The 14,072-nt window shown below is 49.4% G+C and overlaps 1 protein-coding gene across 3 annotated transcripts; it reads right to left on the bottom strand.

The window, feature by feature from the left end:
- Positions 1–3,194: 3,194 nt before the first annotated feature.
- Ghrh (growth hormone releasing hormone) lies at positions 3,195–13,656 on the bottom strand. 3 transcript variants are annotated; one of them, XM_060381321.1, is made up of 5 exons: positions 13,474–13,656; positions 8,264–8,363; positions 7,889–7,993; positions 5,475–5,591; positions 3,195–3,326 (listed from the first exon to the last, which is right to left on the bottom strand). In XM_060381321.1, the coding sequence occupies exons 2-5, from the start codon at positions 8,341–8,343 to the stop codon at positions 3,317–3,319; spliced, it is 312 nt and encodes a 103-aa protein (XP_060237304.1). In that variant the 5' UTR covers positions 8,344–8,363; positions 13,474–13,656; the 3' UTR covers positions 3,195–3,316. The 3 variants fall into 3 exon arrangements, with proteins under 3 accessions (XP_060237304.1, XP_060237305.1, XP_060237306.1); XM_060381322.1 differs by lacking the exon at positions 13,474–13,656 and adding an exon at positions 11,776–11,926; XM_060381323.1 differs by lacking the exon at positions 13,474–13,656 and adding an exon at positions 9,167–9,364.
- Positions 13,657–14,072: the final 416 nt, after the last annotated feature.

Genomic DNA, 14,072 nt, shown 5'->3' with positions numbered 1-14,072 from the left:
TGGCAATTTAGTACAGTGGATCACTTATAGGCAGTAAGATAGATAATTTATAAACACTAAAATAGGTAGATGGAAGCCTTGGAGAGATGGCTCAGTGGTTAAAAGCACTGGCTGCTCTTCTAAAGGACTCAGGTTCAAATCCCAGCACCCATATAGCAGTTCAGAACTCTCTGTAATTCTAGTTCCAGAGGATCTGACACCCCACACAGACATACATGGAGGCAGAACACTAATGTAAATAATAAAAGAAAAACCAAAAAGAAAAAAAAAATTTAAAGATGGATGGATAATTTTTAAATAATAAATAGATATAGATAGAGAGAGGCAGGCAGGCAGACAGACAGATCATGGGAACTAGGAACCTGAAGGCACTGACAGATTTGGTGTGTAGTGAGAGAGACTGTTTCTCCTGGATGATATTGGTGCCATCTCAGTGTTCACAGTGTTCGCAGTGACAGAAGGGACAGAATAACAAAAAGCAGCTAGCTTAGTTCCCCTGGCCCTTGTATAAAGGTAATAATCCTTCCACTTGTATGGATCGCCCACCTCTTACTGCAATGCATTAGGGGTATTTTTCAGCATGATTCTGGAGAGACTGTAACTCAAACCACAGCACTGACCACTTGAGTAAACATCTGCTGTCCCAGCACCCCTGCAGTAAGATGGGAGACGAAGAGGACTAGCCTGGAGCCCATAGAGAGGCCCTAGAGAGGCCCTGCCTCAGCAACACACACACACTACCATTTAAGAACAAATGCATATGACTGTAATTTGGCCCATTGTCTTTAATGCTATTGAAACATGATACATTTCGTGGTGGCATCCATTTGTAATCCACTCAAGGAGGAGTATGAGACCAGAGTAGACAGCACTGCGTCTTAGAATCTTTGATTCAGTTTGTGCCGTAGAGGTTGCTTTTCAGCCTTACTGGATTTTGCTATGGTAAGGAAATTGGGGTTTGGTTGGGGAAGGGAAGGAGGTCCTAAAACTCCAAAATAGTTCTATCTGCAATTCTGCAAATTGTAGGCCTTACCTCTCCCAGGTACTGCAAAACAGTGCCTAGAAGTATGTTGTTTATCCATGGTGGTTAATAATTGAACTAGATGCCAGCATTTAAAAATTGAGTCATTTGGGCTAGAAAGGTGCCTCAGTGGGTGCAAGCATGAGGATGTGAGTTTGATTCCAGTCCCCATGACTAAACGCTGAGTCTTCTTGTAATCTCAACACCGGGGGAGCAGACACAGGCGGATCCTAGAGCTCCTGCCGTAGTCAGAGGGTCCCAGGCCAGCAAGAGACTATCTCAAAAACAAGGTGGATGGTGCCTGAAGTGGACCCCTGGCCTCCACGTACACATGCTCACACACACACACACACGTTATTCCCTGAGAGATTTTATATTTTAAAAGCCTGGATTTTGAGGGGGCTGAGTAGTTAAGAGCACATTTTGCTCCTGCAGAGGCCTCCCAGGTTCAGTGTCTTAACACCACATGGGGCAGCTCACAACCACTTTAACTTCAAACTGGCCAAATGGGCGTGGCTGTTGGGCAAGTGCTGCCTATCTCTTCCTCCCCAGTGCTGGGATTGTCAGTCAGGCACCACTGTCCCTGGCGTTTGAGTTGGCAGTGGGGATCTAAATGGGGTCCTCATGCTTTCACAGCCAGCACTTTATGCCTGAATCATCTCCCTAGGCCCTAAGGACTAGTAAATGTTTGTTTGTTGAGACAAGGTCCCACTACGTAGCCCAAGCTGGGCACAGCCCTTGACTATATTTATTTTTACTTAACGATGGTTTTAAGTCGCTTGATGTCCCAGCTTGAAGTTCTGAGGGGCCTGAAGTCTCACAGCCATACAAGAGCAGTGCCCCCACACCCACACCCATCAGTCCCTGGCTTTGCTGTCTCTTGGGTGTGTAGTACCAGTCGCCCTGACCCTGGTAGGCAGCTTGCCAGTAAGTGGGCTCTGCCCCCTCCAAAGGGCAGTTGTAGAGAGTCTCTCTGTGAACTCCAAGTTAACATGAAAGGGACAAGTCCTCTTGATTAGAAAACATCTTCAGTGCAATGAAAGTAGTCCCTAGTCTTAAGTAGGGCCCCTCAGGAGAGGGAGCTCCCAGATCCTCTAGGGGGAGGAGCTAAGCTTTTCAAGCTGGCATTAGTCTCCGCCAATGGAGATAAAGCCCACAGTGGCTGCAATGGTTTTGCCCTCTAATTGCATTCACCTCAAAACCCACAAGTAGCCTCAGTCCTCATTGGTCATTATTTCATTTGAAAAATGAAAGTTGAGAGAGTCCCGAGTTTTTGCTTTGAGGACGGGGCAGGGAAAGAGATGAGCAGGTGGGGCTGGGAAGGCCTGGGGCGTTGTAGGTCTCCCATTCAGCTCCTCCTTTGTCCCAGGCCTTGGCAGGTTCCCCGCCTCCTGCCCTTCTGGGCTAGCCTTCTCCTTTGGAGGAGCTTTTGTTTCCCATTATTCTCATTGTCTCCACCAGCCAAGGAACGGTCTCCTCCAGTGGATTTCCCACGCTTTGCTCTCTTGTCCAGGCTCTCTGGGGAGCAGGTGGTCTTTCGTAGGCTGGTGCTGGGAGACAGGAGACCTGGTTGCAGGCTTCCCAGGAGTGAGGTCAAGTGCTCCCTTTTCCTGCTGGCCTTGAACTAGGATGGCTGGGAAAGTGAAGAGGTAGGAGTCCCATCCGATTTTAAATGCTGTGGTTATTTTTACACTTGTAATCAGTCATTCCAGACATCCTTTCATTCAGGTTTCACAGTTGTCAATTTTTAAGGCTTAATTTACTTACAATAAAATGGCCCCTTTTTTTTTTTTTTTTTTTTTTTTTTTTTTTTTTTTTTTTGAGAAAGCATTATATGTAGCCCAGACTGACCTGGAATTTACTATGCAGCCAAGGACAGTCACTGTTTTCTGAGACATCTCTCACTGGATCTTGGGACTCACAGACTAGACTAAACTGATTGTTCAGTGAGCCTCAGGGGTTAATCTTTCTTAACTCCACCACACCCTTTGAGGCTATAGGCTGCACTCCCATGCCTAGCTTTTCTGTGGGTACTAGAGACCGAGCAAGAACTTTACCAACTGAGCTCCGTCCCCAGCTCCAGCTGCTCTGTATCACTGTACTTTGTCATGCTGCCTGGGAGAGGTAAATCACATTTAAAAAAAGAAGTCAGTAACAATAAAGGACGCAGAACTGCAGATGAGGATGGAGGGTTTTATTCTATTTACAGAGGCAGAAAAAGGTCAGAGGTGAAGTAGAAGTTACTTGTTGTGTTTGGGGGCCAGGAGGCTCAAGCATCCGCTGAAGCCTTCATCCTTAGGAATCCCTGTTGCAGAAAAAAAGAGACACTCAATCCAAATGTTAGGTATCATGATAACTGGGGTTCCAGGCAGGGGCAGAACCTCTGGGTTCCCAGAGGCAGTGGCAGGAAAAAAAATGCTCTTGGGTCTCAGCAATGTAAATCCCATTCTTAGCCCCTGTCCTGCTAACCGGCTGCCACTGAGACCCTGGACTAGTCACTTCCTCTCTGACCCTTAGACAGGACCAGCTTCTTCCCACACAAACATGCGCCTCACCCTTTCTGTTGGTCACACGTTGAATGAGCAACCTCACAGGACCAAGTGATACTCCTCAGTGCCTCGGTGGAGTAGACTCCATGAGAATAGAAGCTACCCCTCACCTGAGCCCAGCCTATCCTCAGCCCAGGAATGGTTAACCCAAATTGGCAGCTTCCTGTTAGGGAGGATAGCAGAGGTGGCTGGGTACAGACTGTTTCCTTCTACCGCTACACTTTATTTTGAGGCAAGGTCTCATAGTAGCTGAGGCTGACCTAGAACTTACTAAGTAACCAGGCTGCCCCTGAACCGGTTTTTAAATTTTATGTGTATATTTTATGTATGTGACGTTTTATTTGCATGCATGTCTGCAAACCAGAAGGGCAAATTGGATCCCATGGGACTGCGGTTACAAATGACTGTGAGATGCCCTGTGGGTTGCTGGGATCTGTTGGATGCAGGTCCTCTGAAGAGCAGCCAGTGCTCTGAACTGCTGAGCCATCTCTCCAGTCCTGGCCTTGAACTCTTAATCTTCCTGTCTTAACCTCTCAAATACTGGGGTAACCGGGCATGAGCTATCAAGTTCCACTTCTCTTAGGCCCCTTGTAATGTATAGACCTGTAGATGCTTTCCTTTGGGCTCCAGAGGGAGATTGCCTCCTCTCCTGGTGAGAGGCACTGGAGGGAATTCTTCAAAATCAGTCTCAGGGTTCTAGACTTTGAGCCCTTAGAAGGGAGCAGAGTTCACCTGTTCCGTTTATAAAGGAGGGAATCGTGGGCAGAGAGATCCAGAGCCAGGCCTGGGGCCCAGCCTGTACCCTGCCTCCAGTCTGGTTCTACACACACCCCACCCCACCCTCCATCATCTGCCTGATGGTGCTTGTGGCTCCCTGGACTGAAGCTGGTGAGATCTCCAGCTCTGGGTGTCTTCTTAGGTTGGAAGGAAGGTGAGGGCGCACACAGACAGCTCTGATGGAACTGCGTTTGCTTCACAGGCTGCTGTGGAAGCAGAGTCACACCAGAAGTTTGTGTGCTCAGTTTACAGTCAGGCTGTAAAATACAGATGATCCTTTTGAACTGTTGCACCATTCTTTGGAAACTGGGGTCTTACGGGAAGATATCCCAAAGTGGACAATGCGAGCCTGGACTTGGCTAGTCTTTCCAACCTGCCTCCTTAGCTTCTCTCTACAGAAGAGGGTCTGTAAAAGTGGAAACCTATTCTTCATACTCCCTTACCCCCAGTGGGAATGTAAGGATCAGTGAGATGGGGAAGGACCATCATGACCAGCTCTCATGACAGTGTCTGCCTGCCCCGGTCAGCAGTGAGCACAGGAAAGCCAGCCTGTCTTAGACAGTACAGGTTCATGGACTTCACCGGGCATCTGAGGCATACCCTTGTAATCACCTGCAGTGCAGTACCTTGGGCACTTGTTAAGGGTCTGAAACCCACACCAGAAGTACTGATAATATTTCAGTCACATCATTGTGAGTAACCTGACCTCTTGCTCTGGACTGGACACATTGCAGTGGCCAGTGTGCAGTCCCCTCACATTTCCCTCCCTGTCCCTGAGGCCTGGGGGGTGGGGCCCTGTCCCTTCGCTAGGAAGACTAAGGCCCCACTTGGGAAGAACAGACGGGTCTTTGCTTTTCTTGGAAACCCAGAGGGAAGGAAGTCTCTAAAGTCCTAAGAAAATCTCTTTGGGACCAGTGGTGATAACTATGCCTTTAATCCCAGTACTTGGGCGAGAGGCACGCAGATCTCGGAGTTAGAGGCCAGCTGAGTTCCAGGACAGGCAAGGCTTCCCAGAGAAACCCTGTCTTGAAAACCTCTCTCTTTCTCCCTCTGCCCTCCTTGACTGTGCCCTCCCTTCCCCTCCTACCTGTACCGTCTCCCCCTCACCTAAGCTCTCCCCCACTCACCCGTGCTTCTGCCTCAGGGCTACCAAGATGCCATCCAGTGTTATCCGCTTGTCTTCCCACGTGCTGTCTGCGTCACGGCTGAGCCTGCTTCCTTGTTTCTCGTTCTTCTCCCTTTGGCTTGGGAAGGAAGAAACAATAAGGTCTCTGGTAGATAGGAGGGGGTGTAGCCCTCCGACTGGGCTGTTTGCTATTCCAGAATCTGATAGGGATTCTTAGGAAACACGCTTACATTCAGCGACATCTGGGGAGCTGTGGGCATGGCAGTGAGAAGTGCAGCAGGCATATTCATCCCACTGCAAAGCCTTTCCCGCAGATTACTAATCTTGTAGATAGCACGTTAAACAAGTGTCAGGCAAACTGCTGTGTGGTGGCTTCGGAGACCACAGCTGAGAAGGCCACAGCAAGTACTAACTATGAGAGTATCTTGGACAGGTTCATTGTGAAGGACAGTCTAGGAAGCAATGACATTTACTAGCCCAGGCTGTCAAAGTCATGAAAGTCGGGCATTTTCCAGATGGAAAGAAACTCAAAAGTTATAACAAAGGGCTGGAGAGATGGCTCAGCCTTTAAGAGCTCCTGTAAAGGACACAGGTTTGATTCCCAGTAGCCATGCGGTGCTGCCTAGCTGTCCATAACTCCAGTTTCAGGGGACCTAATGCACCCTTTTGACTTTGGAGGGTGCCTGGCACGCTCATGGTAAGCAGAAGACACACATGTGAATAAAAACAGTCATATATATAACAGAAATCTAACAATGGAAAAATACAATGATGACTCAATGAAGTCTGTGATCCTTCACTGGGTCATGGATCCGAAAAGAATTATAAAGAATCTGTTATGCTGAGACTCATAGCCAAACTTTAGGCAGAGTGAAGGGGGAGATAGGAAGACATGGAGAGGACAGGAGCTCCACAAGGAGAGCAACAGATCAAAAAATTCTGGGCACAGGGGTCTTTTGTGAGACTGATACTCCAACCAAGGACCATACATGGAGATAACCTAGAACTCCTGTACAGATGTAGCCCATGGCAGCTCAGTCTCCAAGTGGGTTCCCTAGTAATGGGAATAGGAACTGTCTCTGACATGAACTCAGTAGCTGGCTCTTTCATCACCTCCCCCTGATAGGAGAGCAGCCTTACCAGGTCACTGAGGAAAACAGTGCAACCAGTTCTGATGAGACCTGATAGGCTAGGGTCAGAAGGAAGGGGAGGAGGACCTCCCTTATCAGTGGACTTGGGGAAGGGCATGGGAAGAGATGAAGGAGGGAGGGTGAGACTGGGAAAGGCTGAGGGAGGGAGCTACAGGTGGGATACAAAGTGAATAAACTAATTTATAAAAATTTAAATTTTTAATAAGTGGGAAAAAAGAATCTGTTAACTGATCAGGTTTGGATATGCACTGTGACTGACAGTGGCACTGAGAGCAAAAGAGGGTGTCCTTTGTTAGGTGTTAGGAGACACAAGTGCCACTGGGTAAAAGGTCATGAGACCTGTGATGTACATGGATCAGGGTGTGTACATGTGTGTTACTGATCTCGGGAAAAATGATAAAATGTTAGAAGCTGTTGACTCTTAAGAGCACTACTGTAGCTTTAGATTTTGTATTATTTATTTTTATGTGTATGGGTGTTTTTATCTACATGTGTGTAGAGGCCAGAAGGGGGCGTTGGAGCCCCGGGGCTGGAGTCAGGTGTCAGCCTCCACGTGGGTACTGGGAATTGAACTCAGTTCCTCTGCAAAAGCAGCATGTGCTAACTCCACCCCCATGACATTTTGTACATCTGAAGGCTTTAAAAAAAAAAAAAAAAAAAAAACCTACAAACTGGGGCTGTTTGGATCTTTGTTCGGCCACTCTCAGTGCGTCCTTTAGAGGCGACATGTGGGTCTGTCCAATGGGGTAGTGACAGGTGCTCTCAAAGATCTGAGAGGAGGCCATAGTGGCTGCCCTGGCACAGGCTTCCTGTGTCCACAGCGTAGTCCTCATGCATGCACATGTCCCCATGCCTAGTCTTTGTTTCTTTCTAGCCTGCAGTCCTGATCAAAGAGGAACATGACCATCAGCATTGTCACTGCTGGAGCCAAGGACAGGGAGAGGCACACAGTAGGTGCTTTTCCTGTGCAAAAGCCAGAAAGGATACATGGCAGTGGTTCTCAACCTATGGGTTGTGACCCTTTTAGGATCACGTGTCAAATATTTACATTACAATTCATAACAGTGGTGAAATTACAACTAGGAGGTAGCAACTAAATAATTGTATGCTTGGGGGTCACCAGAGCATGAGGAAGTCACAGCACTGGGAAGCACTGGCGCACTGAGTCAGGGAAGAGACGATGCTTCGCCCCCGCCTCCCGAATCGGGCTTTCCCAACTCTGATGCAGAGGCCCCTGGGAAGAAGCCCGCAGAATGCTGCTTACCTCTGCTGCTGGTTCATGATGTCCTGGAGCATTTTGCGGACATACATCTGGGTCAGAACTCTCCTGTAGTTGTTGGTGAAGATGGCGTCTATGTGGCGCCGCACCCTGTGCAAAGGGGTCAGAGGTTAGGATGGGGCCAGGCAAGAGCACAGAGCTACACTCTATCTCAGGAAGGCCTCCCTTCATCGTCCGTGCTCGCCTCACTCCCAGAGAGACTTAAGGCCTGGCTGCTTGGCCTCTGGGGCTCCATTTCTGGGCCCTGCCTGAGATAATCAGTGCGTACTGTGAAGAAACAGCTGGTGGCTCCATTTAGCAATCTCTGTATCCTCTCTGCCATGGCAGGGAGCTCCCAGTTCAGGAATCCTTGCTGCTCACCTGAAGGGAAGCGAGGGAGTCAGTGAGCATTGGGAGACGCTGGTGAGAGTGAGGATCACCAAGAACATCCAGAGTGGCATCCTTTACGTCTGGGTGGGACCTGCAGAAAGATCAGGAGGACACAATCAAACAGAGCCACCATGTCCCCTGGCTGCCACTGCATGACAAGCCCTGGTCTGCATCCTTTGGCTGCGGGGCTTTGAAAGTCAGACACACCTGGATTCAAGTTCAGCCCTCAGCTCCAACTTCCCTACCTGGAATGGAGCCACACTGGCCACCTCATTGGGCTGAGCAGAAAAGGTAGTTAACAGCGAAACTTCCTCTGCTGGAAAGTGAGGGGAACAGCCTCCCTCAAGGACAGACAATGGAGGAGAGCATCTGCCCCTGCTTGGCTGATAGCAGTGGGCAGAGGGCTTGCCTTGTTCACAGATAAATCTGACCTCAAATCCTGGTTCTCACTACCTGTGCTTACCCTAGCTGAGCCTCAGTTTCCCCAGCCAGAAGATGGTGATAATAACCATTATTATCAGGTCAGGTGAGAAGAAACATCCAAGTTAATAGCTTGGCACATAAGAACTCTTAAGAAACTTTTACTATGGTCACCTAATACTTCGTTAGAGGGTAGATTCACACTGTTTCATTTTGTGTGGAGTTAGGACAAAAGGAGAACCTTCTCATTTCAGAAGATTACATCTTTGAGATAGCACCTTGAAATGTAGCTGAGGCTTGCCTGGAACTCACTATGTAGCCAGGATGACGTCTAACTCATAATCCTGCTTCAGCTTCCCAGGAGCTGGAATTACAGACACCTGGAAGAACTGTTACATTCACAGAAGATTAGCCCTGGGAGGGGGAGCATCAAGTGTGACTGTGCCAGAATCTTTTCACAGACTTCATAATTACCTTTAATTTCGGCCTGTTAACAACATGCTCTGCAATTAGCTGATGTGCTGCCTTGGCTCAAGAGGATGCACCTGTCAGCGCTGGCCTGCCCTGGTGTAGAGCTGCTGGGTCTTCACAGGATGTCTGCTCTGGAGGAGCTGACTGGTCCCTGAGGCAGCACCCTTCCATTCCCATCATTACTCTCTCTCCCTGGTCCCACTGAGGGCTGATTCCTGCAGGCAGGACCAGCACTAACTCAGTCCACCATGTTTTCCTAGGCTCACTCTTCTCAGGCCCCTTCTGCAGATTTTGGCCTCCTCTGGTCAGGGGTGCCTTGGGTCCTGGGAACTGTTCACTGTGGCCTCAGGCCCCTTACCCCACCCCAGGCCTCACTTTCTTCTGACTTAGGCGTTGTTTCTTGGGCCAGGCATCTGCACTCTATGTCTTCCTCCTGAATCACACCAGGCCACTCCTTTTCCAGCTGGGCCTCTCCAGAAGTGGGATTTTCAAACAGGGGGCTCTTTGGACATAAGGAGGTTCCCTTGACACAAGCACTGCACTTCCTGCCTCTCCACACGCACTGACTTCTCACTTCCTTCCTAACTCCAGGCCCCTGGGTTTCTTTACTCCCATGATCAAAAACCCTCTAGCATGAAACCCAAGCCCTACTCTTGGCCTAAGCTCTCTGCCTCCTCCTCCCCTCCTGCACTGCTCCCTAGAGTTCAAAAGGAGCTCCCTGTCTCTACCCAAGTTCCCACTGCCATCCCATGGCCTGTCTTGCCTACCTATCCTCCTCACACCCACATCAGAGCAGACACCTTCAGCCTCATTTCACAGCCAAGCCCAGGGCCCAAGGAGAAGAAAGGACATTTTCACATGGTCCTCCGTCAAAATAACTTCAGAATGAGCCCTTACTTCCCAGGCCAGCAGACTTCCTTCTGCTTGCAAGGCATTTTCTCAGATACAATACCCTATTCACAGTTCTCCCTATTCATGGGGCCTTCAGGATTTGTCACCTGAAAGGGTTCTGGAGGAAAAAAAAAAAAAGAAAGCTTTTGCTCTTCATCACGGGGCCTCCCAGAAGTCAAAAAGGGACAAACAGGTACACTTGCTTGATCCGCACTTCCCTCTTCCTTTTGTTTCCCCCCTCCCCACCCCCGTCCCATGTCAAAGGAGTTGAACTTCTTCATCAGAGGGCAGGCTGCAGGAGAACAATTTTGCAAGCCCAATAACACCCCAGACCCCCTCCTCCTTCCTAACAAGACTCAGTCGCTGCACAGTCTGTTCAAGCAAGAAACTCAACACTTGCGCTTGCCCGTTTGCCCCAGGGACGGGTGCAGTCCCCAGCTATGCAGACTTATTGCATGGGGCTGCCCAACCCCGTGAACACAGATTGGTACTGGTACGACAACAGGGATCACCCAGACTGCACTAAGACAGAAACGGAGACCGTGAGGTAGCCGCTGACAATGGGCCATGTGACACCGTGGCCCAAGCCCAGCTGCCAGGTCCACTGAGGAGCTCTAGGTCCTGAAGCACCAGCTTTCGGCAGGGCTAATTCTGGGATTAGACACAGATGGAATCTTGAATGTAGGCAGAAAGGAGTGTCAGTCCTCATCGGTTGGCACCATTCACCAGCCTCCCGCCACCAGCCCCAGGAGAATTCTACAGACACCCATCTGTGGCAAACTGAACAGAGCCTCAAATGTCTATTCGAGCAAGGGCGCTTCGAAACCCTCCAGGGGATTTTCTGTGTTTGTTAGGTGTTCTCCTTTGCAGCACAGAACCCCAAAGCAGAGTCCAATTCTGAAGTCGCTCGACCAAAACCACTTCCAGTGCAAAGAAACCTAAGGCTGAGTGTTTGTTTGTTTGTTTGTTTTTGTGATACCAGAGATGGAATTCAGGGCTTTGCACATTCTAGGCAAAGCTCTAACACTGAACCACACCCCCACACCAAATCTTAAGTTTTCAGTAAGGAAGTACGTGCCAAAGAAGGATGTGAGGCGGTTTTGCTAGACAGCAATAATGATGATGATAATAACAAGTATTTCAGGTCTATTCAAGCAAGGAGCAGAGGTCAGACATTGAGTAGTCGAAGCCTCTAAGACCCGACAATTGTGACTGAAAATTAGAGCAAGGAGCATGGCTGCAATTGAGGGAAAAGCAAAATGTTATCAATTTCCAGGCAATTATCCTGAGTTGGTTCTGTGCGGTCGATGAGCCGTATTGATCTCTAGCAGCAACTGGACCGCTCTTGGATGCACAGCCGAGTCCTGTCATTGGCGTGAGAACCCAGCCAGCTCACGCCTCCACCCAGAAGCCTGCCCCACACCCTGGAAGGCTCCCAAGACCAATCCAAAACTCTCACCAACTCCTGCAACACTTCTGCCTGCCACTTCCCCACGTGTCCAAGTACACCTTCACCGCAGCCCCCACAGGCACCAGCCACCAAATGCACATTGCAGAGTCTCTATGGAGGGGCCACTGCACTCAGAGGGGACAAGCATGTCCTCCGCAGCCCTCGGACACAGAGGCTGGCCATGGGCCATTTGACTTGGCTTCTGTTAGTGGGCGAGATGTCTGTCTTTCTTGCTCCCATCCAGCCCCCGCTCCAAGACCACCCCTCTCACCTCCGATGTGACAGGTGTCCCTCTCCGAAGCACTGCTCAGGTCCCACTGACCTCAGGCTGGGCATCCGCTCCAGCCACCGCCACGCTCTCACATTTATACCTTCATTTGCCTAAGCGTCGCCAGCGTCAGAGAGTCAATTACGCAAAAGTCAGCCCGTGCACCGTTTTTAGCACCACAGAGACCTAACTGTAATGGGGAAAATTGGCTTTATGCCCCCATAAATTAATACCCAGAGTGAACCCTCCCTTTGTCTTTGTGGGGGTGAACAGCGTATAATATTGAATGATTTTTCTGAGAAAAATAGTGAATAATACTGAGATTCTAGTAATTATATTTACAACGATGTCATGGTTTTGTTCATTCTCCCAAAAATCTGTGCCTTTTCAAAGTCATACAATTCTGGTCTGTCCACACATAACTTTATTTCATTGTGGAGTAGACAATATTACCAATAAGTGTTTTTTTTTTTTTCCCTTTAGTGAGGAAAATTGTTCACTGTCTCCCTTGTCATCCAATTATCAGAATTCCCCTGTGTTTGTTTTACACCAGCTGCTGCTGTCAACAAGCAGATTCTGACAGCCGAACCCTGGAGCAACCTGTCATGTGTCAAGACAGCCCAACATGGAAGTTACCTCAGAGAAGAGGGAAGGGAGAGGAAAGAAACAGAGACCTTGGGAGACCTGTGATGTTTCCAGAACGCTCTAGCCTGTAGCTAATCATTTCTCAAGAAAAGCGTAAAAATGTTTGAGGCAGAGGCCCTGGCTTCCCGTGCGGCTCTGTGGACCCGCAGAGAGAGATCCCCACAAAGATCAGATACCTGCCTCCTCTCCCATCCTGTCAATCACAAGTCTGTGACCCTCACAAGCTCCTTCTGCCCTCCAGGCTTCAGTTTGTAGACCTGGGAATAACAGCTTTCAAACTTTTAAAAGTTTATTTTCTTTGGAGAAGAAAATGTCTATAAACAGAGCTTAGAAAACTGACTCTTAAATGGGCCTAGCTGAGTTCTGGGGTGTGACCTGCCGTGCCAGCTCTTTTTGTTGTTTGTTTATTTGTTTGTTTGTTTTGTTTTTCAAGACAAGATTTCTCTGTGGAGCTCTGGCTGTCCTGGAACTCCCTGTAGACCAGGCTGGCCTCGAACTCACAAAGATCTGCCTGCCTCTGCCTCCCGAGTGCTGGGATTAAAAGCGTGTGCCACCACTGCCTGGCTCAGCGCCAACTTCTTAGGAGCCTGAGGCAGAATTGCTTGAGTTCAGGAGTTGCTCCACGTACATTCCCTCCAGTGCGAGAAAGCACTGTCTGGCCAGTTCTTAAGGGAGCATTTATTTCCTTCTCTTACAGATTTCTATTAAACATCTAATTAGGTCCCCCAGAGCCCATGGCACTCTTTGGATTAGCTGTCCTGAGGGCCAGGGTCTCATCTCTGCCAACAGGGGCCTCTGTCCTCTGCACTGCACTTGGGCCTTGAGAAGTAGGGCGACCTGTGAGAAGCAGGAGCTTCAATTACAAAAACACAGGATAGTGCTCAAGAACTGGGGGAAGGCAAAGTCACCTTAAACAGGAAGCACTTGGTCAGACAGGCTAGAGAAGGAGCCTAAAACAGGCACATTGGCCAGGGTGGGCCTGGATTTAGATGGAACAGCCCTCTGCCGCATGTGTGTATCTGGGAAAGGCACTCAATCCCTCTGCATCCCACTTACTGCATTTTCACGGGAGGGATCACACACCAGCCTCCCCAGTGAGGAAGTGAAGCAGGTACAGTTTATGTCCAGTCCTGAGTCCAGAGAGCCGGTCAGCATGGCTAGGGGAGCTGGGAGCCATCTTGTTGACAAGCTTTATTTGTCCCTTAGCCCACTAGGAAGATGGAGCGAGAATGCCAGGAAGAGTCCAGAGAATGAAAGTCCAGCCACCGCCTCCGATTCCCACCGCTCCACTCTGGCTGGCCTCGCTCAGCGCTGGCTCTTTCCCAAGACGCGCTTTTAACTCAAGCCTTAATTAGTGATCTTGGCTGTGTCTAGGGTCCCCGGGCTTGAGCTGAAGAAAAAGAAAGCACCCCAGAGAGAGGCAGATTCTAAAAGGCTGGGGCAGTGTGGCTAGGCTGAGAGGGAGACAGTCGGCACATTTGTGTTGCAAATTTCCAGTGTGAAAGCCAGCCATTCAAAGAGGTAGGTGCTGAAGGCTGGGCATGGGAGATGGGGAGCGGGAGTCCGCCCACAAAGGGGGCCTATCTGTGGGCCTCAGACCCCGCTTTGTGAAAGCTGCTTTCATGTCTTTCCTGAAGGAATGGAAGCAATCCCAG

The sequence above is a fragment of the Meriones unguiculatus genome, chromosome 4 (assembly GCF_030254825.1).
Source record: "Meriones unguiculatus strain TT.TT164.6M chromosome 4, Bangor_MerUng_6.1, whole genome shotgun sequence".
NCBI classification, from domain to species: domain Eukaryota; kingdom Metazoa; phylum Chordata; class Mammalia; order Rodentia; family Muridae; genus Meriones; species Meriones unguiculatus.
Note: the sequence above shows the minus strand (reverse complement) of the source record. Positions and strands in the feature narration are given on the sequence as shown.